The following is a 27,293-nucleotide window of genomic DNA, read 5'->3' on the forward strand; positions in this document are numbered from 1 at the left end:
ACACATTTACCATTCAAATCCCTTCAAGGGTCTTCTGCAATGCCCACAAATGAAGCAATTCAGAATCCCACAGAACTGAGCCAGCAAGCTGTGCACATGCCTAAAACGAATGACTGCATGATTGCATTGCTATAATTCTCCGTCTTCCTCGTCCCATCCTCTTCCTATTGTTTGCTATTACTGCTCATAATGTCACATTTGCTATTAGAGGGTACAATACCACCTGTTTGTTCTGTAAGATGCCTACTGCTTTTCTGCACTGTAAAAATGACCCATCATCTAAGCCTGGGAACTTTGTGCCTATGTGGCCACATGGAAATCTGTACTTTTGGGGGTCTCTACTCCAACCCCTCACGTTATCTCCCAACTTCCACAGCCATGGTCATAGAATCCAGAGGTTTTGGGGGGTGGTAGGCAAGGGGGGAACTACAAGGTAATCTAGCCCATTCCCCAGCCAGTGCAGGATTGTTCCATATTGCACATCTTCAAGTGTAGTGTCCAGTAGGGAGTTAAATGTGGAATGGGTGGGGCTCCCAGCACATTCCATGGCAAATTATTCCGCAGACTAATAGCTCTCATTGGCAGGCAATTTCTTAACTGTATTCCCTTGCTCCACTAACCTCTTTGGGGCTTCCCACTGTCACCAGGAGATTATCAGCCAAGGCCACAGAGCCTAAGAGAGGTGGGTGGTAGCAAGCAGCAGTCAGGCTGGGGGCCCTGTAGGCATGATGAAATTGTGTGTTTGTATGTAACTAGGTCATAGGTAAAGAAGGAGCTGGGTAGGGCCTCAGTCATATTACATTGCGTAGTGCAGGGGTGGTCCAACTTTTTGGCCTGAGGGCCACGTCGGGGTGTGAAACTGTATGGAGGGCTAGGTAGGGAAGGCTGTGCCTCCCCAAACAGCCTGGCCCCGCTCCCTGTCTGCCCCCCTCTGAACCCCTCACCGATCCAACCCCCCTGCTCCTTGTCTCCTGACCGCCCCCTCCTGGGACTCCCCATCCCAAACTGCAGTTGAACAGATTTGTTTTGGATAGTTCTGTTTTACACACACACACACGCGCAAGAGAGAAGAGACAAGAGGATGTTAGTTCTGGTTTTATTTTAGTCCGAACAAATACCCTTCAAGGGGAAAAAACAAACCATGGCTGGAATAGTGTTTCACAATAGACCATAATGCTGAACATTGAAGTGTCACAACGATATAGGAGATTGAATGAGAAGCATTCAGCTGCCTGAAGAAAGCAGCTTGAGTAATTGCACCTTTATGAAATACATAGGAATTGTTACCTCCTACCAGTGCCCATGCTTCCCATGCAGTGAGAAGGTTGTATAATGAAATACAGAGCATATTTCCCCCCCACACCCCACTACATCATGGGTTTAGTAGCCGTTAACCCTAGGGAACTGAAACAAGCTTCCAGCATTCATTAAGGGCGCTCTCTTTGCTATAGCTCTGATTCAAGTAACCCCTCATCACCAGGCTACTGTGCTCTGGTTGCCATTATCAAGGAAGTTGGTTTAATGCATTCATAAGGCAGACTATTGAAAAGATGGAGTTTACTGTACACAGTCAGTGGATGATGCGGGAGAGGAGAGGACTGTTCCAGTTTCTACATGTCTGTTGTACTGTAGGTTGCCAGTGGCTGTACAGTAGGTTACCACTCATGCATCATCCTCTAGTTTTGAAGTGAGGCAGAAGGGGGTGGGGGTGGGGGGGGAAGAGGCAGTAGTGAGGGATAAATCAAGGAGGGAAGCCCTGGCCTGATCTGAATGTTGTTAGGTGTCCTACTACATTCAGATGGCTGGCGAAATAGACTCCCCACCCCCACAGTTAATGAGTTAAAACAGGTTTTTAAACAGGTTTCATTTAAAAAAAGGTGAATATGTCAATTCTCCCAGCACTGCGAAATGTTACACACCGCAGTGTAAGCCAGTCATCGGACAGAGGCGGGCTTCTCTGCAGAGCGCTTCCTGACGGCTGAACTTACAGTTTGGGCTGCGAGGTTAGTTTCAGGCTCAAGTTTTCAGCAAGCTTCTCCATGAACTCAAAGGTATTCAAGTAATCAGAACGCTTCACGCTGCAGAGGGAAAAACACACCAAACAGCCACCTTAAGGCACTGATGCTGCCAAGCGGAAAGGGAAAAATGCTCTTCAGGCTTTGAGTTATAATGCTACTGAAGAAGTTGTATAAAACACTGATCAACTTATAGCGTGAAGGTTACTTCTGTGCAAGGGCCCTTGCAATATGAAGGGGAGTGTGACAGAGAGCTAGGCAACAACACCTATTGTGTTCTGGGGGGCAAGGCCCCTCCCTCAGCCTAAGGGGAGGAGCTACTGAGCCCAGGGCTCAAGCAAGTTTGGGGGAGAACAAATGAAAAACTGGGACAAGAGTGAGGTGTTAGAGCCAAAATCTGGGATCCAGAAGGGGACACCAAGCAGAGAACCCTAGACAGCACCCACTACTCCTTCAAGGTGTCTAGGGAGCCAGTGGACACAGCCCAGAGGAACTCTGCCCAGATGCGTGATCGAATCAAGGAGTGGAAATAGGCCCCACAATTGCAGAGCAACTTCCCATCCAGCATCCTCCTCCTGGTTATATAGATGGCCACCTTGGTCAGTGCTAAGAGGAGGTTGATGAGGAGATCTCTTGACTTAGTGGGGCCGGGATAGGGCATGCATAAATCAGGAGATGCGGGGAAAAGGGCAGCCAAACCTAAGGAGAAGATGTAGATGTGCATTAGGTTCTCCCCGATGCCACAAAATGGACAGGTGTCAAGGAGGGAGGTGAACCATGCCAGGTACACGGCTGTGCTCATGGCTCCATGAAGGAACAGCCAGCTTATATCCCCAGTCTGCTGTGGGACCAAGGTGGAACACAGGCTGGTCCACCAGGGATCCTCACCCTCCACAGGTGGTAAAAGGTCTTGCCACTTGGTGTCAGGGCAGGACATGAGGGTGAGGAAATGGAATGTGTGGAGCATGAGCGTGTACAACTGTTCTCTAAGCATGGTTCAGAAACTAAGCAACTGCAAGTCCACAACCGGCTCAGGTTACAGATGGGAGAGGACTGGGGTTTTGCGGGGCAGGGGCCTGATGCGGTCCGGAGGGCCGGGGGTGAGGAGCACCCTCCTGGACAGACTGTGGCTGCAGCTGCATTCAGAATTCATGTAAAACAAAACCCAGAAGTAACCATGCTTCAACAGTCTCTAAAAGAGCTTAATGTCACATTAGGAGAGTGTAAAACCCACATCAGCACCTTTCAGCCAGAAGGATCAGCTATGTAGGCAGCAGCACTGAAATGAAGCCACTGCAGGAATGCAGCAGACATGCAGGTAACAGTGTACTATGCTGGGTGCCAACAGTAAGGGAAGGGGGAAATGTTTGGACAAAAAAGGAGAAGCACAAACCCCTTCTCCTATGAAAAGTCCCAGGGATCTTCTAGATCCCCAGAGCAGACAAGACATCACTTAAGGTCTCATCTACAAGACTTTCATAAAAAGAAAAGGAGTACTTGTGGCACCTTAGAGACTAACCAATTTATTTGAGCATAAGCTTTCGTGAGCTACAGCTCACTTCATCGGAGGCATTCAGTGGAAAATACAAAAGATGTTTGTTTTTATACACACAAATCATGAAAAAATGGGTGTTGATCACTCTCCTTACAATGTGTATGATAATCAAGGTGGGCCATATCATACACATTGTAAGGAGAGTGATCACTTTAGATAAGCTATTACCAGCAGGAGAGTGGGGTGGGGGGAGAGAAAACCTTTTGTAGTGATCAACACCCATTTTTTCATGATTTGTGTGTATAAAAACAAACATCTTCTGTATTTTCCACTGAATGCCTCCGATGAAGTGAGCTGTAGCTCACGAAAGCTTATGCTCAAATAAATTGGTTAGTCTCTAAGGTGCCACAAGTCCTCCTTTTCTTTTTGCGAATACAGACTAACACGGCTGTTACTCTGAAAGACTTTCATATTGTATCTACCTCAGAAAGGACTGAGTTGCTCTCCCCCAGATTTGAATCTGCAGCTCCTGTTTACGTATGCCATACCTAGTGCTTAGACTATTAAGACAACCTCTGCCTAGGATTAACAGCAGGACTGCTTTCCCTTTTACCTGTTTTGTTGTTGCTACTGGTCTTAGGCTATATGGCGTTCTCCACTAACTGATTTATAATGAGAACGTGTATATTAGTTGCTTTGCCAGTAAAACAACATGCCCCTCCCGCCTACAGGCAATTCTCACCCATCCTTGGAAAAGTTGCAAGACTGGCTCTATTTGCATCAGGTATGTGGAGGCTTGGGCCACATATTACAGTTGATAGGGAGAGTGTAAATACAGTGGCCTGCCCAAGAGATTGTAGAGTCAGTTTTGAACTATACAATGCACAATTCTCTTCAATCCCTTGTTAACAGGTTAACATAGGACCAACTCACATTGGGCTTAGTTCTGTACTAGAATGTGAAGACAGTAGAAGGACATGATGAGGGATCTGACTGGCCCTTTTTTACGTGCCTCACTTTGTAACTGTATTTGCAGCTCAAATGGTATGCAAGGCCATCCCGACACTCTTAACAAAAGATCTAGTTCACCACGTGAAGGAGAGAATGGTCAGAATTCTGTAGATTAGTTGTCTGTAGGTTTTAGGAGGTGTAGAAACCAAGCCTTCATACTAGTGCAGTTCACACTTGTATTTAATAAAAGCAAGTGTCACCGTAAGACAGTTGTTCCACGGTAACTGTCTCGCAGTCTGTTCCGGTCAGCCTAGGCTCTTACACCATTGGCCAGACAGAATGGATTGAGCTACTTAGATCGTAAGCTCTTGGGGGACAGGGACTGTCTCTTGACCATATGCAAACCACTTCAGCACTCTGACCTTCAGTTTCTCAGTCTGTAAAATAGGGCTAATGATGCTGACCTCCTTTGTGCAGTGCTTTGAGATCTATGTAAGAGCCAGCTACTATGATTATTCTGTGCTTGTACATCACCTAGCATAAAGGGGTCCTGGTCCATGATGGGGGCTCCTAGCTGTTACAGTAATACAAATAATAATAAACAGTGGTTTTAAACCTACCCCCCACCAACCAGCCATGCACTACTGGTCACTACAGACTTTACCAGCAATGCCACGGACCAGTTTAAGGGCACTGCAGATACCGCATACTTACTTAGGTAAACCTTTAATGCAAGCAGCTAAGTCCTTTGTCATGAAGCCAGCCTCTATAGTCTCTACACAGACCTCTTCCAAGGCAGTGGCAAAGTTCTTGAGGTCAGCGTTGTTATCCAATTTAGCTCTGTGAGCTAGTCCTCTAGTCCAGGCAAAAATGGAGGCTAAAGGGAAAGCGAGTATAATTGTACTGCTGAAACAATAAGATGAGACGGCACTGAAACAACAAACAAGTACGAAATCCCCCCAGTAAGAAATGGAACAACTGCTGAAGGTTAATGAGAAACGCTGCATGTTCAGGGGAAATCTGGAGTGCGAACAGGAGTGACTTCATGTCACTGTCTCGCCTTTGTTTTTTAAAGCAGCCCCATGTGCTATTCCGGATTTTTTTCATACTCCAGTATCTCTTTCGCTCCTCTCCCTGGCACAGGGTGGAGATGAACACAGGCCAATACGAAGAGCTACATGCAGTTAAAACTTATAAAAACAAAGTTATTAAATACCATGCAAGCTGGAATCGGATTACTTCCCCAGAACACGTTACACGCATTCTCCGGGCAAGTGCAGATGATGTTTCAGCATGATTTTATAGGGCTTGTTGATACACACACGTAGTGCGTGGCCTGCTGGGGCGTGAATCTATCCTGCAGGAGCCTGCCACGTGCTAAGTGCCCATGTGGACCCTGCTGCCCTGCACTAAACATTGCTAGTGTGCTTTAAACTACACAGGAGTAGAATAAAGCACACGAGGGAACTCTTTCGAGCATAACACCAGGGTCCACATGCGCAGGGTAGATTTACATCCCGGCTTGCTGTGAACTAAGCGTTCACATAGACAAACCTACACTCTGCTCACTTCTGCTTATCAGCTGTGTATAGCTATTTTATTTGAAAGTAAAACAACCCAGTGGTGCCATTACTAGACCATTAATGCAGGGATGTCAGAACACCTCATAGATGAGATTGTGTATACGATTCATTGCTCCCATCCAGTCAGTTCCAAGCTGCTTGTACTGTACACTGCAGAAGTACCACATCAGATGCACAAATTATCACGCAACTAACATGGGTGGTATTCTGTGATGCAGGAATTTGCAGAAACAACAATGCGGGTGTTCTCAGTTTTAACTCCTTCTTACATGTAGCAATCAGTCAGAGAAGCCCGAGGCATCTTACCAATGGGATTAGTGGAAGTTTCTTCACCCTTCTGATGCAAGCGATAGTGACGTGTCACTGTGCCATGAGCAGCTTCTGCTTCCACTGTCTTGCCATCTGGGCAGATCAGTACGCTGGTCATCATCCCCAGAGAACCATACCCTGCAGGTTATAATCGAATAGGTCAAGTCTTCCTCTGAAAACCCTGACTTGCTAAAGCTACACCACTCTGCCAAGCCACAAGGGAAGCCAAACAGACACAGTATTCCTGAATACGAGCCAGACATTAAATACTAAAACACCCACTTGTTCAGTTCTGACTTAGGAAGCTGCTCCCAAGTGTCTGAATAATAAAAGTTATTCACCAAAGCCACTAGAAAACTGCAGACATTTTGCCCCATTTCAAGCAAATACATATTCACCATAGCCAGCCACTTTTTTACTACCAATGAGCTCATAGTCTGCGAGCACCTCTCCTCTCCCATTGACTCCCAAAGCTCTGAAATAACAGTCACCCAAAACTGCAAGGCAGCATGGGAAAGGGATGGGAGCAGCAGGGCTGTTTAGCAATTGGATTTTGCATTTCATTTCACACTTGCTGGTCCCAACAAGAGGAGAAATTCAGTTCTCCCAAGAGAGAGATTTCTCCTAGGGGAAAAAAAGCAATGAGCCTCGGAAAAGCTAGCTGCAGTGGGAGGAACGGAAGATTTCCTTATTGGGGGGAGGGTGCAGAGATAGGAGTGAAGGAAATGAGGGGAGGCAGGGAGACTTGGCTGGGGGAGATGTGGGGAGCCAGGTCCAGGCTGGGTTCCTACCTGCTCCCAGGCCCGTTCCAGTCCCTCTGAGTCCTGCTTCCTGGCTCAATCCTGGGCTCTGCTGCAGCTGCTCCAGCCCCAGTGGATCCTGCTCTTGTCTTCCCCCACCCCAGCGTGTGCAAGTTTACATGGGGGCAGAGCCCCCACAATATTTCCATTGTGGCGCACTCCTCCTGCCCCGCTTCCCAGTTCCACTGCCCTACTTCTTACCTGTTCATGTATTTTGCTGTCAATCCTTATTCCTAAGGTGACCACACATCCCGTTTTGACCGGGACAGTCCCTTTTAAAGCCATGTCCCAGCTGTGATGACTTTTTTTTAGCAAAAATGGGCATTTGTCCTGTTTGCTCTTGCCAAGTGATCATCAGCTGGCAGGAGCAAATGGGACAATTGCTCATTTTTGCCAAGAAAGTGGGGCGTGCACTCCTAGTGGGGCGCAGAGGAACGTGCGGGGGGTGAGCAGTGATGCCACCCTGTGAGGAGGGGAAACAGTGTTTGCGCAAGCAGCGATGCCAGCTGTGTGGGGGCAGGCAGGGTTTGGGGACGCAGCGACGCCAGCCGCGTGGGCGGGGCGGGGGTGAGGGAACAGGGCTCAGGCAAGGAATGATGCCAGCCCCACACGGGGAGCAGGCTGGGCTTGGCGAAAGCCCTAGATGTGGGAGAGGCAGGGCTCAGGCCAGCAACTTGGGTCAGCCCTGTGTGCGGAGTAGAGTGGGGCCAGGCACAGGCCAGCCCCATGTGCGGTGGGCAGGGCTCAGGCAAGTGGCTTGGGCCAGCCCCACGTGGTGTCCTGTTTTCCCTTTGGGAAATATGATCACCCTACTCATTCCCCACATTTATCTTGTCATGGTCATCTCCATTCCTACAGAAAGGTTCCATCAGAAAAAGGGCTTTGGGGGTGGGAGGAGAAACCTGCTCCTGTACAGAGATTTAAGTTTCTGTTCTACGCCACACCTGATCATCTGGGGTAATCTGGGCCAGGTCCTCCACTGGTGTAAAGTGACCTGGGTCTAGGAATTTCAATGCGCTACACTTGTGTTCACCAGCTAAAGACCTGTCTAACATAATAAGACTCTGATTTTACATGCCATCTCCTTGGGAGGACCTCAAGCCACTTCCGAAACATGGATGAGTTCTGCTTTGCAACCTCTGTGTGCTAGGCGAGTATTATTCTCCTCCCCGATTTAGAGAGAAATAAAAGACTGAAGGGCTTGCCTAATGTCACATGGACCCAGGGGCATTGATAGAATTATAGTCTCTTGACTTCCTGTCCTCTGCCTTAGCCACATGTATGGCTGGATTGATGCACAGGCAAACCAAGCACATGCCTAGGACCCAAATTTGTGGGGGCAGAGGGTTAAAATCATAGGCCAGTGTCCTCCTCCTCCAATGCCTTGCCCCACCAAGGGGGCACCAACCATCCTTCACCCTGGCACCACAACCCTAATCCTGGCCTAGCATGGAGGGGAGACCCCAGGGGCAGAGGAGAATGCGAGTCCACCCTGCTCTCACTCTGCACCAGTGGTTCCTGTCCCACAGGTCTAGGCCTGGCTCCCCATTCCGGACATTGCACGTTGTGACCACATTGCGACCTGGTGCAGCATCAGTCAGGTTTGGCCCAGCCGCCTCACTCCGCCCCTGTCATGACAGAGGGGCAACCGGACCAAACCTGAGTTGTGCTGTAACCTCATGCACCAGGTCACAATGCCTGGAGCAGGGCCCAACCCCACGGGACAGAAACTGCCATGGTGGGGTGAGTGGGCTCTCTCCAGTCCCACCCTCCAGCGCCAGGGTGACCAGATAGCAAATGTGAAAAATCGGGATGGGGGTAGGGGGTAATAGGCTCCTATATAAGACAAAACCCTGAATGTCAGGACTGTCCCTTTAAAACTGGGACACTCTGGTCACCCTACCAGAGCCTCCCCTCTGCACTGGGCCAGGAGAAATGTACGTTTGCTTAGGGTCCAGTGATGGGTTAATCCAGCCCTGACCACAGGGGGCAGAGGCCATTCTTCCTTCCCCTACATTCTTCAGCATGTAGGGTCCCAACATGCAAAGTCCCAGTGCTTGGAACTCCCATACTTTAACAGGTGTTCCATGAACCTTAAAACTTATGGGATCAGGCTCTTACACTGGGTTTGAGTGCTCCTTCCCACAGACAGAGCCACAGATGAGAGCCTGAGGAAACGGAAAACAAAACAAACAAACAAAAACACAAAACCTGTTTTCCTGGTGCCATGCCCTCTGACGGAAGGAGCTTGTGGGGATGTAAAACTGGGAGCTCATGTCACGTTCTCACCTTCCAGGTCTCTGAGATCTGGGTCACTGGAAGCTTCTTGGGGCAAGGAACAAGGATCCCTCTAAGTTTTGTGTGAGGCAAAATTTGCTGATGGTGCTAAAGAAAGAACACTACTCAACTGACGTTCTTCCTGCGAGTGCCACACCTATGCCAACAGGCCACATCTTTGTGTAGGATTCTTACCAAGAGCTATGAATTTTATTCATATCAATATCTATCTGGCTCTTGGCGTTTGGGTTACATTTTTATGTCGTTACAATTTCTTTTTTGCTCATTGGGCATTGAGCCAATTTGCTGAGGTGACCTTTCCATGCTCAGCTTTCACCACTGTGCCCTGGGTTAAGTCGTGCAGGCATTTTGGTGACCAAATCCCAGCTACTGGTGCAGGCGCTTTGGGTTTAGAGCTATTAGTAGTTGTAGTATGGGAACAGCCATCATACAGAGCAGTCTAAATAGAAGACGGATGTACTCTGCCAGTTGAGAGTCCCTTTTCAAAGCTAAGTTTGCATTTCATACTTAGTTTTCTTGAGTCTGTGAACTGCAAACAGTTTGGAGATAAAGTAGTGGCTCTAGGATAAGCATACGCACGGATACGTAGCATGATATGCTCCGCGTGAGGCTGGTGGCCTTCCTGTTCCAGCACGTTGCTGAGCTAAGCCTAGGTGACAGTAACAGGTCATACCTTGTGCCACAGAGTCAGACTGCACATCACCATCATAGTTCTTACAGGCCCAGATAAAGCCACCTTCAGATTTCAGGGCTTGAGCCACCATGTCATCAATGAGTCTATGCTCATACCAGATCTTCTGGGCTTCAAACTGGGGCCTGTATTCTCTGAAAAACAAGAAAACCACCAGGTAGCTTCTGGCAATTACAGTTCTGGTCAGTGCAACATACAGGTGAAAGGCTGAAATCCTTAACTTCCATCGGGAAATGGGAGAGGAAAGAGCCTGTGGGCTGAGATGAAGATGTTTATGTGCCTTGAACAGCACCTGAAAAGACAGGATGTACAGAATACATTTTGCTCCTGGTTTTATAGGTTTTTATGAAGCATGCATATAAAGATGGCATGTCACCAGTCAAAGGTGGGGGGAGGAGGGGAGAAGACAACCAATGGCTGAGCTCCTCAAATATGTGACAAAGAGCAAACATAAATTAGAGGAAACAGTGTTAAAAGAATTTGTCTCATGAATTCAGCTTTGAGAATCAGTAGGCCCAATGGTGTTCTCTCTTACACTGAGACAAATCAACAGCAACTCAGCTGCATTTAAAGGGATTAAACTGGTGAATGGGAGGAGAATATGGCTCCATGCTTCTGACACCAATTTACAGTGAATTTTGTGTGATCTTATTTCTGGGGTCAATTGGAGTCTAATAATCAAGGACCTCCCTGGTTAATTAGGAGAGCTGTGGGGCAAGATACTTTCTTTAAAAAAGGCCAAGCAACAATTTACCAAAATCTAGACATATTCCCTCTTTATAACATAGGCCATTTAAGAGTATACATATGTACATTTTAAAGACACGAGATTTGCAGTGCTTTACTAAAAATTAGTGAGGTTCAAGTTCTAAAGCAATTCGTCAGGGATTTTCCATGACTCCATCCAAATCTCCAAAGCTTTCTTTTTATCATCAATAGATGCCAGCGGAGATGGACACCAAAGCCTTGATTCAGGAGAGCCCTTAAGCACATGCTTGAGTGCCCCATCCTGGCTTCAATGAGAGCAGGGGGTGCTAAGCACTTCGTAGGAGGTGCTGAGCACTTCACAGGTTTGGGCTCTGAATTGACGGTGGGGGTTCACAAAGAATAAGAGAACCATCTTTCTACTACAGAAAAAATGCTCTGGAAGAGAAAAACTGGAAGTAACAATCTGTACTAGTTACTTTTCATAGATCTCCTGAAAGATGTCTTTAAAGTGTCCATCATATTTCTTCAGAATGGTGTTCTTGGTGCTCAGGTACAGGGGCCAGCCTTTAGATAATGCCATCTGGAAAGAACTGTGTGCAAAATCCCTGATGGAGTGGTCAAGGTTATACATTCCCATAGCTACACCACCACAGCCTATCAGCAAAGGGAGAAAAGAGAACAGTAAATAAGAATTAACTACAACACTGGCTAAAAATCCCACCCCATTTCTGACAGCATGCTATAGAATTCCCAGCCAGCAGGCTGGAATCCTCCTCGGCAGTCTGTCTTTCCTGATGCAGTCCTAGAAACTGTGAAGTATAACAGGATGGAATTCAGTTACAAACAATAGGACTCTTCCCCCACACATGCATGATTTATCTAATTCTCTCAGTGCTGTGAGGCATGGATCTCGGCATGGTTCCTGGTGGATCTTTAAGCTTAAGTAACTTTTTACATGGCTGTAGGCCAGATGTAGTTTCCCTCAGTGACTCCTAACTATGGTCCAGATCACCACCACTCAGAGAGGGGGAGAAAAACAAACAAACAAAAAAAACCATGGAAAAGGGTTCTGGGGAGGAAATTGCTGTGGGAGATCCTACTTCTTTGAGGTGGTGGTTTAACCATTGGCAGTGTGGACAAAGGCTGTGGGAGTAGCTCCGTACTTGGTGGGTCCCGGGACTCACTGCCATCTGTGGAGGCCCTGCATCTCTTCACTGGCTCGGACCTCTGTGTAGCCTCTCCTGGCTCCCTGAGATAACAGGTTCATGGTCACCAGGCTGCAAGGAAGGCTCTCCTGTTTGTAGAGCCCCCATAAGGGCTATAGTGAAGAGACAACACAGCCTTGGACAGTGTTCTGACTAGGTTGTGCACGGCCTGTGTATATCTGAGGGGAAAGGCAGGGAAATTGTGCATGTCCTCCATTCCACAGTTTGTAATCCCTTCCTCAGCACGGACCCTGGGAGGAGGAAGGAGAGACCTGCTTGTGGGCCAAGCTAGCATTCTAAGATACATTAACGTTCCCTAATTTCCTATTTAGTCTGAAGTACATACATAAAACTGTGTGTGGCATATAGAAGTGGAATCACCCTTTGAAGCAGAAACAACTATATCACAGAGAACTCTGGTGATTTTACTGAGAACAACAGGAGCTACGGATTTAAAAATAAGTACAGAGCCAGTCAGCCACGGAAACACAATTCCCCCAAACTCTCCTGTCATCTTGTCTGGTTGGAAGAACAGAAGGTTAGGCTTCTCAGCAGCATGCACAGCCCCTTCCCTCTTCTTTGAATTGTGAAATATACTAGAGGCTGTTGTATCTGCCATGAGTTTGATCAAAACTAGACACACTGGAATTGTCTTCCTACTGTTGACAATTACCGAAATGAAAAGATTGAGGTTCCTGGGCCTGATTAAGTCAATGACAAAATCCCATCGACTTCAATAAGGCCGTTCCCACTGACTGATCTCTAGGAGAGTCTTCGCGTTGACCTCAATAAGAGTTGGTTGCGGCCCTTAGTGAGAAACCTGAAATGGGCTCATTCTTATCCAAATGCCTTAGACCTTCACTATCATTTTCAAAGCCAAGTTACCACTGGCTTAAATGGGAGGTTTCCCTGGGTCTGCAGGATTGATTCTAATTTGAAATGTTTCACTGGCCACAGTATTTTTCAGTAAATTTTCTTATGACGATATCCCTCATTTGGAAACCCAAAACATAATGTTAGAAGGAGTGCCTCGTAAGATAACTGAACCACTGCCTATGTGTTTTCCTGGTAATGACAGAAATAGTTGAGTCTTATTACAGAGGTACCTGGTGGTAGTTGAGGAAACAGCCAGACCTTTTCATGACTGAAGCAGGTTTGATTATTTGTCACAAAAGCCAAGTTGTTTTAAGATGACATTGGCTGTTGTTAAGAAGCCAAACCCAAGTATGTTGGAATAGGATCCAAGAATACAAATCACCAGTCTCCATTAGTCATAGCATGCAAATTGGCACCCAGCCTGCCATGCTTAGTGACGTACAGAGCAGAATGGGATTGACTACAAGGTCCTCCAAAGAACGTTTAGGGCTAGGGGTCTCATAGCTACCAAGTTTTGTACATCCTCAAGTGTAACATTTTCATGAAAATAATTTAGAGAAGATAATTTGCACATCTGTACATAATTCACATATAACCATAAACTTCATGTTCAACACAACTGCATGGCGTAGTGCTGGTGAAAGGCATTTGATTGACTGCCTTGGTGAACAAAGTGCTTTGTTTATCTAGAATGCAGCAGCAGGGCTGGGAACCCACACACTACCCTGCCAGCATGGCTCAGCCCTGATCTCTGGGGAGGGGATTTCCTCTAGGAGTAACAGAAGTAGTTCATTCTCCAAGCAGTTTTTGGCAGATTCTGTCAAAAAGCCAATTAGTCCAAAGCATGGTGATGAGTTTGCGATGTGAGAATTTCTCTCTCTGTTATCAGTGAAGGGCAGTGCCTGACATAGCTACCAGTGGCCCAAGTGTCACACAAGATGCATGAGAAGTGGTGTGCATGTGTGTTCTGTATTGTGTTTCTTTGCTTTATGATTTCCAACAAAACTGAATTAACTTTCAGCGCTGGAAAGTTTTCCTCCCCTCCCACACAAATGAAACAGGCCTATAAAAGTATAGCTGCTGTATCATGCCGTGAATTTGACACACCCATCAACTTGAATCATGCCAAATACCAGTTGCAATTACAGCTTTTGTGACACCATACATACCTTCAAAGTTATGGACCAGATAGGTCACTGGTTTACCGCCATCTTTTGGTGTGTAAGTCATCTCTACTTTTCCAGGCCCAGGTACAACAAAATCTGTTGCTCTGTACTGTACAAAAGACAGAAGAGTTAAGTTTAGTAGTTTCATCCAATACACAGGTAAACTGCAAGAGAAATAGTCCTGTTTGGTCAAATAGCAATTCACATTCCTAGGAAAAATGTGGAAATAGATGCACGAAAAGAGCTGAAACATGCAGAAACTGACATTTTCCAGATGTAGATGACATTTTAAAGTGGCATGCCTCTAAAAATGTTATTAATATTCAGTGGGGGAGGGGGAAAAGGGATATTCTGGGAAATTCTATTGATTCCATTTCATAATTGGATTAACACAACTATGCACCAAACTACATTATCTTGTCAATGGCCGTGAATTATGCGACTAGTGTCTAGCCTTCCACTTGAGACCTGAATTCCACACAGGCCTAACTACAGTAACAATCAGTCATTCTCAGGGATTTGCAAATGGGAGAAAACCGCCCACGCAGGCAACACACACCCTAAAAAAAAAAAAAAAATCACATGACTGTAAAACTTAGCTACAAAAACCGAATATCATCATCTTCCAAATTGCTGTGGGTAAACATCATTAGGTTCTTTTCAGGCTACTCTCCATTACAGCCTTCGAGCCTTCTCACCATTTCCTTGCTGACATCCGTAATGTTCTGTTCTTAAGATCTTCTGCAACTTCCCCAAGCTCTACGGCTTGCTGTTTTTCCTTTACCTCTTCCCATCTATTATTCCTTTCACTTTAATCACTTGCTCTGGCAAGTTTCCACTTCTTTTGCTTTATCAACATACTGTCTAGCCTACTGTAATTTCCACTGCCTACTTAATTATTCAGTGCTCTTGATTTATTTCTTAAAGACATAATACTAATTATTCTTTTTTGTGAGGTATGGGCTTGGCCATTTCTTTTTGCTCTTAGGAATTAGATACTTGGCTGTCCCCTGCATTTTAAGTAAGCATATGACTTACCTAGCTCTTCTATAACACTCATCCATAGATTACAAAGCACTTTACAAAGAAGATCTATATCATTATTCCCATTTTACAAATGGGGAAACTGAGGTACAAATCTGCTATGACTTGCTTGACATCACACAGCAGGTGAGTAGCAGGGCTGGGAGCAGAGCCCAGGTCTGACTTCCAGTCCACTACCCTTCCCACGGGACCACACAGCCTTCCACACCATTTTGTTTCACTTGAATAGCTTCAGAACAAAACAAAACTCAACCCTCCCTCAATCATTTCTGCACTGAGAGTGGAATCTCTGCAAACAATCACTCAAAGAAGGGACAAATGCTTTTTCACTAGGATGTCAAACTTTTAATTTAAATCAGGTGCTCAAATGACATGAGTTATTTGTAAGTCCAAATAAACAATAAAATGTCAAAAGAAAAGGAGGACTTGTGGCACCTTAGAGACTAACAAATTTATCTGAGCATAAGCTTTCGTGAGCTACAGATCACTTCATCGGATGCATCCCAGGCACAATCTAGAAAGTAACCAAGCAAGTGGGTTTTGTTGGTTTCGGGTTGTTTTTTTGCATGAAATGAGTACCTGGCTCTACAAAAGCTGCCCATGGTGGAAACAGGGAGAATGGAGAAGTAATTTGGATGTTGGGCTACTTGGAAGTACTTCAGACAATTTGACAACACTGGGACAAGAGGAAGGAAAAAATTTAGTGGTAGAGTCTCTTATACAGTCATAGCTGCAGTGGGGTGGGAGGAGGGCCTTGGGAACAGTCGCTAGAGACATTCTGTCTCTAGACGGCTAAGGTAGTAAGCTTGCCTTCGGGGCAGTTGGTAATTACTACACTCTTTAATAAGAAACAGTGCACTTTACCTCCAGCATAGGCTTCTGTATATTAGTAGAACTGCAGTAGCTCCAGTCATCGACCAGCTAATAAGCAGGAGCATGATGAGTGCATCTCCACCCCCTCGTGGATCTGTGCAAAAGCAGCTAAAATATGGCCCTTAAGAGATATCACATGCATATTGGGCACATGCTGTTTTGTACCAGACCTGTTCCCTGGGATAAGAGTGTTCACCTAAATAAAGTACAGATAAAAAGAAACAGAGAATGGCCCTAAAGTAGTAACTCACTTGGTCCCCATAAGCGTGACGGCCAATGATGATGGGTTTCACCCATCCAGATACCAGCCGGGGGATGTTTTTGCAGATAATAGCCTCCCTGAAGACTGTGCCACCCAGAATGTTTCGAATTGTCCCATTTGGAGACTTCCACATTTGCTTCAGCTTGAACTCCTCCACTCTCTTCTCATCCGGAGTGATAGTAGCACACTTGATGCCAACATTGTACTTCCTTATCGCTTCTGCTGCTTCTACTGTCACCTTGTCATTGGTCGCATCACGATGTTCCATGCCCAAGTCATAGCTACAAATAACCCCCCAAAATAATCAATAATCAAAGTCACCAGATGGATCAGTCTAAGATGCTTATGGTCCTACATGATAAAAATGGACAACACACACACAGTCCTAGAATTCTGTCATTACTGTTATCTACATTGAGCCAACCTGCACTCCAGCAGGAGTCAAAACAAGGGAAGGTAGATGGTCTTAACACCAGTATCTTCCCTCAAGATTTCTGCAGGTGAGGGTGCAGGGGCAGCTTTAGTTTATGGTTGAGGCTGTGTAGGAGCCCTGCCAACAGCATCTGCTGCAAGGATACACAGATGCCTGCATCCCCAGCTGCCTTGGCCATGCCCCATTCTCAGCTAGTACCCACCTGCTTTATGATCTCTGTCAACCTATCACCCTGGCAGCTCAAGTGAAGTTGTGGCTGTTTTGCATTGTTTCAGCCTTCCCCGATGGACTTTCTGTTATGGGGCCCTCTGCCTGCGTGCAAATCAGCATAAACCCTGAGTGAATTATACCCTTTTACTGCAAGCTTCTTGGGGCTGGGACTGTGGCTTTCTTTGCGTAATACATAACACTAAGCACACCAACAGGACTCCACAAACAATAATACCAGTGATGATGGAGTCAGCACACGGTTACACTTTAAAAGTACATCTGAACTTATTTCTTTAAAACAGTGGAGGGGAAAACGTTTACTATACTCATGACCGTTTTTATGAACAATTGTGCTTTGCATATTTGTCCTCAAAGTATAATCAGTTACGTGTAAAACAGGGCATTAATGTATCCACTGTGCTTGGGAAGACAGTCTCAGTCTTCTTCCCCACTTTTTAAGAATGGACACTCCTCCAGACAGTGTGTGTGTGTGCAGTAAGCTGCTAGGTTCCTGTAAGTTCCTCTTGGCACCAGCAAGCAGTAAATCTTGGGCAAGTAGGAGGTGGAGTCTCCAGAACAAAAGCAAACCGCTTTGTAAGTAGGGAAAAGGTCAGACTCGGTGGGTTTGACTAATGATTGACACCACTGAAGATCTCTCCATACAACTGGGAAAATAAAAACCCATGAACATTGCTGCTGCCACTGTAATTCTGACCTACTACTCTGAGGCTAGGAAGGGAAGGAATAGCTCTTTATTTTGCTAAAATAAGTCTTGTAGGCAGTGTCATCACATTCCGATAGGTGTGATTTTTTTCCCCCTCCCCGTTTTCTTAAAAACTTGCTCCTATTTTTATTGTGGAGGTGAGCAAAGGTGGATGGATACAGTTTATGAAACAGTGAGAAGTGTGAACAGTCACAGACTAATCCAAACACGGCTTAATCCTGTTCCATTCCCTGCAACAGCCCCTTTATACCACTCCAGCAGCCTAAATGGGTAAAAAGGCCCTGTGGGGAATTCCCCCACGTTGGCATAAGGCCAATGGGAGCCCAATACTATCATTCAGTAAAGCTGTCCGTGTAGGGATGTGCTGGGGACAGGGGGTTAAGGAGAAATCGCTGAAAAGCTCTGAATTCCAGCTGATTTAGGCTGCATAAAGCATACAGGCAGCTATGCATGCTGCTCTAACACTGGAGGCATCACTAGACTTAGAGCAGCCCAGAATTAAGGAGGGCCAAAGGTGGTAACTGAACACCTGGGCTCTGACTCCTGTGCTGTCCCTTCTAAGAGGCACAGCACAGTTTAATCCACTTACTGCTGGGCGGACACCATGCAAGGAGACTGTCAGTGAAAGTGTTTGCAGGAATGAGGTCATAGCAAAGACATTTTGGCAAACAGGTTTCTCACCACAAAGTACTGGCTTTCAGTAGATGACTGAGCCCTTCCTGGTGGTCTTCAGAACCAATCATTTTGCAAACCAAGCAGAGGAGCACTGAGTGCTGGAGGGGAGATGTTCATGGGAGCCAGTTCTCTGACAAGGTATAAACCCCACATATACAAAAATATAAACCAATGCCCAACAACAGTAAATCAGCCATATACACTATATGTAAAAAGAACAGGAGTACTTGTGGCACCTTAGAGACTAACAAATTTATTTGAGCATAAGCTTTCGTGAGCTACAGCTCACTTCATCAGATGCATATATATGGTTACCTGTGCAGGTCCAGATCCACATATGGAAAAATCAGCTTTTCTTTAATCAGTTCCCAAATCACCCGAGTCATTTCATCTCCTTGCATCTCCACAACAGACCCTCCATGGATTTTTTTGGACATCTTGAACTAAATAAGATGTAAAAACAAACTAAACTCTCTCGGTATTAAGCAATGCACATTTTTATAACATGAACAGAAAAAAAAAGTCCCAATCCTACAAACACTAATCCTTTAGCAGTGTTGCAAACACTCATTTTATTGTGAATCTCCTGAAATATGGTACTTTTCTTAAAGCCCCAGCTCCTGGATGCTTCTGATTAGGGGACAATCTCAACTTTCATGTACGTTTCTATCCTCGTGGTTGTGGAGAGAAGGTTGAAAATGTGCCCTAAGTGTCTCCCAAAGGCTCCAAATCCAGAAGGGAAATAAAGAGAGTTCAAAATTTATTAGTTAAAAAACCCTCATGATTTCTAAGCCAATCTCATGATTTTTGAGGGACAAGACTCACGATTTTTGAATGCTTTAGGTTGGTGATACATAGTCATTTTAGTAGAGATCAGCTCATCACTGCTCTTTTTTTCCCCTCCAGGAGTAAAATGTCACATTGGTACAGAAATGCCAAGGATATACAAATACAACTTGAATGTCTTACTTTTGGGGTTAAAGTACTGGAACGGATCTGTTTTCTGAAAACAGAGTACTCCTAAAGTATTGGAGTCAAGAGTCATTAAAAATATTTTCCACCAAGACTCTATATGGCTCCTATTTGCATCTTGATCCTTGTCAACAAAAGGCACTATTCAAACACTTTATGCTCTACTTTCAAATGGCTACCATTGCTTAGTTACTACTTCTGGTTACACAAGAGCTATGACTTGGCAATTTTTTCTCAAACGCAATCCAGCAACGTAGTTCTCATTAGCTATTTTAAGTTCTCAACTTAGATACAGGAAACTCATGTTTAAGGCCCCGATCCTGTAAACACTTATACCCATGCACAACCTCATGTACATGAGTAGTTTCACTGGATTCCATGGGACGGACTCACATGAGTAAAGTTATGCACAAGCATAAGTGTTTGCAGATTTGGGGCCTTAATATGTAAATACTGATCCTTACTGACAGTAAAAATTCTTTGCATTAGTAATTCTTATTCAGCATTCATGTCGCCAGTCCATTTTTAGACTTTTTTACGTGAAAGTAATGGCATAATTAATATAAATATTTCATAATTGATACAGCAGCTTTCATTTGAGGATCTCAGAGCCATTTACAAACATTGCTTTGCATTCTTCGTCACAAGAAGCTTTGAGGTAGGAAAGGGGTAGCATACCTGTTTTACAGATGGGGAAAGCCAGGCAGGGAGGGTAAGTGACTTGCCCAAGGTCACACAGAGTCCGGGGCAGAGCTGGGAACAGAACAGAGAACTCCTGATTCAGTCTTGTGCTTCAACCACTAGATCATGCTTCATTTTTTTACTTCCTCTAAAAACCCACCTTCCGAAGTGGCAATAATTTGCAGCCTTATGCTACTAATAATCCCATCTGGACACATCAATTTGAATAACAACCAATCTGAAACATTTTAAAGGTAAACATTTTTTATTCTATCCAAAGATAGCGTCCTTGCCAATATTAGATATGGTTGCCTAGTTTTTATTACAAGCCACTATATAAATGGCCATTCACAAAACTTTGGCTGACTCATAGTAGGCTCAGCCCACATATATAAGTACTCCAGGCCCAATTTTCAAACATGTTTTTTCAGTGACGAGGAGGGAGAAGGGTCTTGTGATTAGGGCACAGAATTACCGGTTAAAAGATTCTGTGTTCTTTTTCTGGCTCTGGGTGACTTTAGCAATTCATTTAGACCAACACTTTCAAGAAAGAGGCCATTGATTTTGGGGTGTTTGAAAAGTTTGTGAGCCCAGAATAAGGCAACCAAAAGTGATCATTTTTGAATGTTTGGCTGCTACCCACTCTAGCCTTTGTCATCAGTAGAAAAAAAAAATAAAAGATGCATTTAAACATGTTAACTAACAACATTTTCCCTAGTATGGCTATGGCGTATGAGCCTCAGTTCCCCCATCTGTAAAACAGAGACAATAAAACATGTAGACACCTAAACACTGATTTGAACATCTACACATGGGATTTGGCCATCCTATTAAGAAGCTCACCTCTGACAGTCAGTTACTTCACTGATCTCTCCCTTTCAGGTTTCTCACATTCTTGCCACAGAGCACGGACTTTAAAACAACATCCTCTCCCCTTTCATATCCTCAGCCCACACACCAAGCCAAAGAGGCCTGGATTGGACATTCCCAACACTCTTTCATTAGGAGAGGCTCATTGCATAGTGTAGTTTATTGCAAGTTACACAGTTCAAATCACATCCACATTAGAAATGTGCAATGGTGCAGCTATGTCAGTGGCTGGAATCGCAGTGCTGGCAAGGTCTGAGATCAGAATTTGGTTGTGGGTCTCGTGTGCCTGGGAAAGTTTTACCTGTTATATCAGTATAACTATGCCATTATAACTCCCTGCACAGACAATCTTATTCTGGAAGAAGACTGGCTTTTTGTTGGTTTAGCTTAAACCCCTTCTAGAGTGAAATAACTAACCTCTCCGGCAAAAAAAGCCACTCATACAAGAAATGTCCACAGGAGAGGTTATTCTGGTATAACTATACTGGCTGAAATTCACACTTTAGGTTATACAAAGAAACAAAAGCATTTCCACTCAGACTAGGCCTGTATAATGTAAAAGTGATCTAAGCTAAACAACAGAGTCTCGCTCTGAAGCTTTTGTTTGTCATGAAGCAGCTATAATTTGATATGACAAGGGACAGCCTTGACAGGCCCCCGCACCCCCACCCACTATGCCACTCTGGAGCGAAGGCGCCCGCTTTAAGGGAGGCCAGATCACGGCTTTCAGCCCGGCTGAGGGGCGGTTTGTTTTACAGCTGCAGCTCTTGCTGGGGGGTAAAGTACAGAGGTCAGATAACAGCCCCGCGTACTCAGGGGACAAAGGGGACCGTGCAAACAGGCCGGAGGTAAAAGGTCTTCATGGTTGAGGTGGCGGAGGGGGGAAGGGAGGGAGGGAGGGGGCGGCTGGCTGTCCCCCCCCCACCCGCGATCAGGCCCCCATTTCCAGAGAGAAGCCTGACCCCTTCCTCGCCACGTCGGCCCAGCACCCACCCCGTCCCTCTCCGAGCCTGGCCCCCTCCCCACCGGGCTACCTGCCCCTGGGCCGGGCACCCGGGCACGGATCGGCCCGGCCCGGCCCGCGGAGCCTCGGTGCCCCGCGGGCAGCTGTCACTGACAGCCCCTCCCGGCCCGCCCCCGGCGCCCCGCGTACCTCGGGCTGTCAGGGGCTTGGGCAGCGCTGTCTCCGCACCCGGCCTGCTCCGGCTCCGGCTCCGGCTCCTGCTCCCGGTGCCTCTGCTCGCCGCCGGCCGGGCTCCCCCTGCCGGCCCCCGGCTCGCCCTGGCCCCAAGGGCCCGCCTCCGCCGGCCGCGCCCGCCCATGGGCTCGCCAACGGGCAGCCGCTGAGGGCGGCCCACGCGGGGCGGGGCGGGGCCTGTCCTGCCGTGGGGCGGGGGGCAGCAGTCAGGGTGGGGGTGCTATGGGGGGGAAAGGGGAGGCACGGGGAAAATGAGGCCCTGGGCGAGCTTGTATTTTGGTGGCCCTGGCCCCCGTGGACACGGAGTCCCTCCCCCCCCCCATTGCCCCTGTGGGCTCCCCACCCTCCTGCACCCCGAAGCCCTGCACCTCCCTCCGGTGCCCAGGTGGGGAAAGGGCTCTGGGTGCTGGGAGAGCCGGCATTGCTGCTCACTCCCCCCGGGGAACGCTGCTCCTCTGGGGTGCTGTGGGGGGTGGGGGGATCGGGGAGCGACGTGGGGGCTCCCTGCGTCCAGGTCACTTTCCCCACCTGGGCTGCCTGAGGTGAAGGCAGAGAGCGGCTACTCCTGATGCTGGACCCGCAGCCCAGCCCAGATGGGGAAAGTGACCTGGATGCGCCGGAGCACTTGGTGTTGCTCCTCGTTTTCCCCCCTTACTGCCCCTTAGGAGGGTGAGCAGTAGCTGTGTTGCATCACCATTTGCCTCCCCCTTACTCCCCTGGGAGAAATCTGGGTGCTCCCCGCCCCCAATGCAGCACTCCCCTGCCAGCCAGGAGCAGTTTTTGACTCCACATGGGTAGTGTGCACCTCTGCACTACTGCACAGCACCCCCTTGATTATGGCACCCCGGGCAGTCGCCCAGGTGGCCCACCCCTAAGGCCGGCCTTGGGGAGACAGCGGGGGGGAGGAGGAAGGAGAAGAGAAGGGAAGGGAGGTAGAGGAAAGGTGGGATCAGAGGGAAGGGGGAGGCAGCAGTGGGAAGAAGGGAGGCCAAGGCAGGCAGATGCTCCCACAAAGGTTATACAGTTACTCAGGTGAGGCTGAGGTCCCGCCAGGGTTTTGTATCCCCATGGGTTACCAGCCAAGCCCCTCAACCCCTCCATTTCAGACCATAGCCCTGTGGTCCTGTGTCGGGCTGTAGGGCAGGGGTAGTCAATTATTTTTTGGCAAGGTTCAAATTCTTGGTCAAGGTCCAGACTCCAGAGAAAAGAAAAAAAATCATAATGATAAGTAAATAAAAAGCATCTAGCGGTCTGGATTTGGCCCCATGGTCCACCTATTGACTATCCCCTACAGCAGGGATAGTCAAGCAGACCCCAACATCAGTTTTCAGTGTCTAGCCCTCCCTTTCACAGTTCTGCCCACAACCCAGCTTTCATTCCTTCCTATCCCTCCTCTCACTCACTTTTCTCTGCTGGGGCCTCCTGTCAACCTGCTCCCTTTGGGCCAGAATCATCTCTGTACAGACCTTGGCACAGGGGTTGAGAGGAGGTGAATTGTCTCCCCCATGTCTTGGGGCTGCTGGGGGTTGGGCCAGTGCATGGTGCAGGTTAGGATAGCTCTGAAGGCAGCCGTAACTCATGCCACCACCCGCTTGAGCTTTGCATTAGCTGGGGAATCATTGGGCTGTAGAAATGCCTTGGCTGTGCCAACTCACACCCTGGTTTGCCCCAACACAGACCCTATGGCAATAGCTCTTGCAAGAAGAGAGGCAGAGTCAGTGTGAATCTGCCAGGGAGATCTCTGTGCCACGGGCATTCCCCAGAAAGGCGCTGGTGTAATGTGGCCACAGGGCACTGGTGAATGTGCATTTTCCAACCTTATTCTACTTGCATCTTCAGGCTGTCCTCTGCTAAACAGTGCACTGAACAGAGAATTAGTGTTGGTAAAATCCTTTGAGAATGTCAGACAAAAGATGCTGTAGTGCAAGATATTAAGAAAATAATAGCAGATACAAAATTATAGTTTTCCTCCCAAAAAGTAAATCCCTGACCCTGCAGACACCTGCACACATGATCTATTGAGTTCAAAGAGACTTCTGGTGCTTAAAGTTAAATGCAGTAGCAGTCTCCTTTGGTTGAAGGAACAGACACACAATTGGTCAATTCAGTCCTCAGTTTAAGAGTATTCGTGGCAGCATCCAGGCGTGTCTCTTTCTAACATCTCTGGTTGGCTAGAAGACTCCATCCCATGCTGGAGAATGATGATCTGGCCTCACTCATTCACACTTTCATCATTTCTCAGTTGAATTACAACAATGCCGTGTACCTGAGCATGAAGCCTCAGCACATGGGAAACTCCAACTGGTACAGAATGCTGCAGCAAGTCTCCTCAGCCATACAGGCTACCATGAACACATAGGCCCTGTCCCCCACTCTCTATCCTGGCTTCCCATAGAATATTGAGAATCCAGTTCAAGGTCTTGGTGTTTATTTTCAAGGCACTCCTGGCCTGGGCCCAGGATATCTAAAAGACTGCCTAGAGCTCTGGGATGAAGACTGTGACTGAGAACTTTACTCCTTTGGCACAGGGGAATGGTCTACAAAAAACAGCAATGCTTGTCAGTGCAGGAGACAGAGCTTTCTCTGTGGGGTGGCCTGAGGCTGTGGAATGAACTCCCTCAGGAACCTCACAAACCCCAGTGCAAGGTGCACTTCTTTGATCTTCTCTAACATAAATGTATACTAAAAAAACACCCAACCAAACAAAAACCACAACTACTACCACTAACAAAAATACCTTACCAAGACAACTAGCTGTACAAAATTCTCCCCCTGGGCCATGGAGGAGAGAATAAATATGTGAGAGATGTTAGTCACATTATTTAAAGGCAAAGTGCTACAACTGGAAGGTGCTCAAATGCTACAGAGGTCATCACACAGTATAAGGACCTCTATAGAATAGAAGAGAAGAAGTGCTTGCAGGAAAAGGAACTTAATTTGCAAGAATTTAAACAAACGCCATTGCCCCCCAATTCCCCAAAAAAGAGAAAAAAGAAAGCATTCCAGTGCTGTTCAGCTTATGATGTTTACACATTCTGTGACTTTGGCACTGGAGGTTATATGTCTGAAGAAGACTGATTCCTCTTGTTTAATTTAGGGGTTGTGGGACTTGCACAGTGTATAGTCATTTACACGTGTCCAAAGTAGATGAGGAGGGAAGTGAGATTTGGTTGCATTTTGGCACCCACTATGTACAGGTGTGAATAACTATACAAGACAGCAGTCTGTCAGGTCCTGCATACACCAGGGGTGGGATTTTGAAACAATGTCCAGTGTTGGCTCAACTGTGCTATCATTGGAAACCATCAGAATGTCAATGTTGAATTTAAGGAGAGCCGAGTTATGCCGAGGCTAAGAACTTTTGAAAATCCCATCCTCTGACTATGCTTGAAATATTAATCACACATTTCACTCACATTTTGACTAGAAAAGGATGAATTCTTTGCAATAATTTCATGGTTCTCCTTCCCCTCACAGTTTTCAAACCAGGTGTAAAAGTGAACGGGGTTTTGGAGCATAGATGGAATCTAAATTGCAAGGATTTGAACATCCCGCACTCAATCTCCCCCCTCTCCCCCCATTCTAGGTTACTACCTTTGCTAACAGAGTTTGTAAATGCGAGTGAGTGTTTGCTTAATAAAATCTGCCTGGTGAAGTTCACAATTCATTTACAGAGAGCTATAGACATGGACCCACGCATGGACCCTTCCCTTTTGAATCCTAGATAAAAGCTGAGTCGATCATGTATCAATGCTGGTGTAAGAGGAAACACTGCAGGCTGGAGGGCTCAGCTCGATCCCTCTTAACCTGCCCCGGCCCAAATGCAGGACCGCCACAAAGACCCAAAAGGAGGCACCCCCAACATTTACTCGTGCAGGAAAATTAAAATGCAGCGGGGTTCCCCGCTCCTCTGCCCACCTCCGCTCCATTATGCTTCCTCCTGGCGCCCACGATCTGCAGCAACCCACGTGCGGGGCGCGCGCAAGGACAAGGCAGGGATCTCTGGGGCCAGCGCGCGCGAGGGACTTTGGCCAGCCTCCCGCTCTGCGGTGGCAAAAGCCGGGCGGCCCCTGGGTGGATTGCTCTGCGGCTCGATTGCCGCGGCCTGGTTGCCCTCGGCTGTCGATTGGTTCGGGCTCGTGGAGGCCGGTTGCTAGGAGGGGGCGGCCCGAGAGACGGGAAGCGGACACGGGGTGGGGGTGGGGGGGTTGATGGTGAAGACTCAAGACGCGCCCCGGCCGCTATGAGAGGAGCTCCCCGCGCGGCGGCGGCCTGAGGCAGCGGGGCGGCGGCGGCGGCGGGATAAGGTACGGGGCGCCCGGTCCCGGCGGGGGCGCTGTCCACCCCCCCCCGGGAGTCCCGGCGGGGGCGCTGTCGTGTCTTGCGTCCTGGCGGCAAGGAAAGCGCCTCCCCGGCGATCAAAGGCTTGCTGGTGCCTTAGGGGCCCGTACTCCCCCACGGGCGCTAGTGGAAGTTGGGGTGCCTTTAAAGCTAGGGACACCCCCTCCCCGCCCCCCAAAACCCTGCGCCAAGAAACGTCGTGCAGGGAGCCTGCTGGCTTTGTGCGGGAAGCTGGGCGGTGATCTCTGGAGTCCGAGTATCGCCCCTGCTTCTCTTCCCTCCCCCCGGACCCCCCCCCCATAACTATGCACATGAGTATTTTTGGACTTTTTTGTCCCCCTGTATTGCGCTTGAGGCTGGAGGGAGCCCCCCTGCTTACAAGAAAACTCGGAGACCAAGAAGAAGGTTTCAGAGGAGCAGCCGTGTTAGTCTGTATCCGCAAAAAGAAAAGGAGGACTTGCGGCACCTTAGAGACTAACCAATTCATTTGAGCATCAGCTTTCGTGAGCTACAGCTCACTTCATCGGATGCATTTGTAGCTCCTAAGCTTGTCTCTGTCACCAATAGAAGTTGGGCCAGTAAAAGATATTACCTCACTCCCTCCTTGTCTCTCAAAAACATTACCTTTTATACAAACTGCATCTCACAATGCTCTCTAAAACCAAGTGATGCAAAGACAGCAGTAACTGCTGGCAGCAGGAGCTGAATTATGTGCAATATAAAAGAGGGGAGGGGGAAAATGTTTACCTTCCTGTGACAAGGTTGTGATGGCAACCAATAGACTTCCAGGATAGTCAAAGGTGATATTCTATAACTAATCTGGAAGTGTTTGATACAGTTTAAAGACTAGTAAAATTAAGATTACTTTGCCTTTAAACCTGGAATACATGTAATGGATTACAAGTAATACCAG

The 27,293-nt window shown here is 47.3% G+C and overlaps 2 protein-coding genes across 8 annotated transcripts in view; one reads left to right on the forward strand and one right to left on the reverse strand.

Moving 5' to 3' along the window:
- Positions 1-1,080: 1,080 nt before the first annotated feature.
- On the reverse strand, positions 1,081-22,132 carry IDH1 (isocitrate dehydrogenase (NADP(+)) 1). 3 transcript variants are annotated; one of them, XM_073306658.1, is made up of 10 exons: positions 21,995-22,130; positions 19,969-20,043; positions 18,634-18,761; positions 16,266-16,557; positions 14,101-14,206; positions 11,327-11,504; positions 10,125-10,276; positions 6,351-6,491; positions 5,176-5,338; positions 1,081-2,078 (listed from the first exon to the last, which is right to left on the reverse strand). In XM_073306658.1, exons 3-10 carry the CDS (start codon positions 18,753-18,755, stop codon positions 1,985-1,987), a joined length of 1,248 nt encoding a protein of 415 aa, XP_073162759.1. In that variant the 5' UTR covers positions 18,756-18,761; positions 19,969-20,043; positions 21,995-22,130; the 3' UTR covers positions 1,081-1,984. The 3 variants fall into 3 exon arrangements, with proteins under 3 accessions (XP_073162759.1, XP_073162760.1, XP_073162761.1); XM_073306659.1 differs by lacking the exon at positions 19,969-20,043; XM_073306660.1 differs by lacking the exon at positions 1,081-2,078 and having other exon boundaries at positions 5,264-5,367; positions 21,995-22,132.
- PIKFYVE (phosphoinositide kinase, FYVE-type zinc finger containing) overlaps positions 21,544-27,293 on the forward strand; it is a 103,021-nt gene continuing 97,271 nt past the window's right edge. For 4 of the 5 annotated variants that reach the window (XM_073306652.1, XM_073306655.1, XM_073306656.1 and 1 more), the window contains exon 1: positions 26,230-26,346. The gene's annotated coding sequence lies outside the window, so the exon portion shown is untranslated. Of the gene's footprint in view, positions 21,690-26,229; positions 26,347-27,293 lie in introns of those variants that run through there. The other variant, XM_073306653.1, reaches the window with a different exon arrangement.

The sequence above is a fragment of the Lepidochelys kempii genome, chromosome 11, assembly GCF_965140265.1.
Source record: "Lepidochelys kempii isolate rLepKem1 chromosome 11, rLepKem1.hap2, whole genome shotgun sequence".
In the NCBI taxonomy this organism is placed as follows: domain Eukaryota; kingdom Metazoa; phylum Chordata; order Testudines; family Cheloniidae; genus Lepidochelys; species Lepidochelys kempii.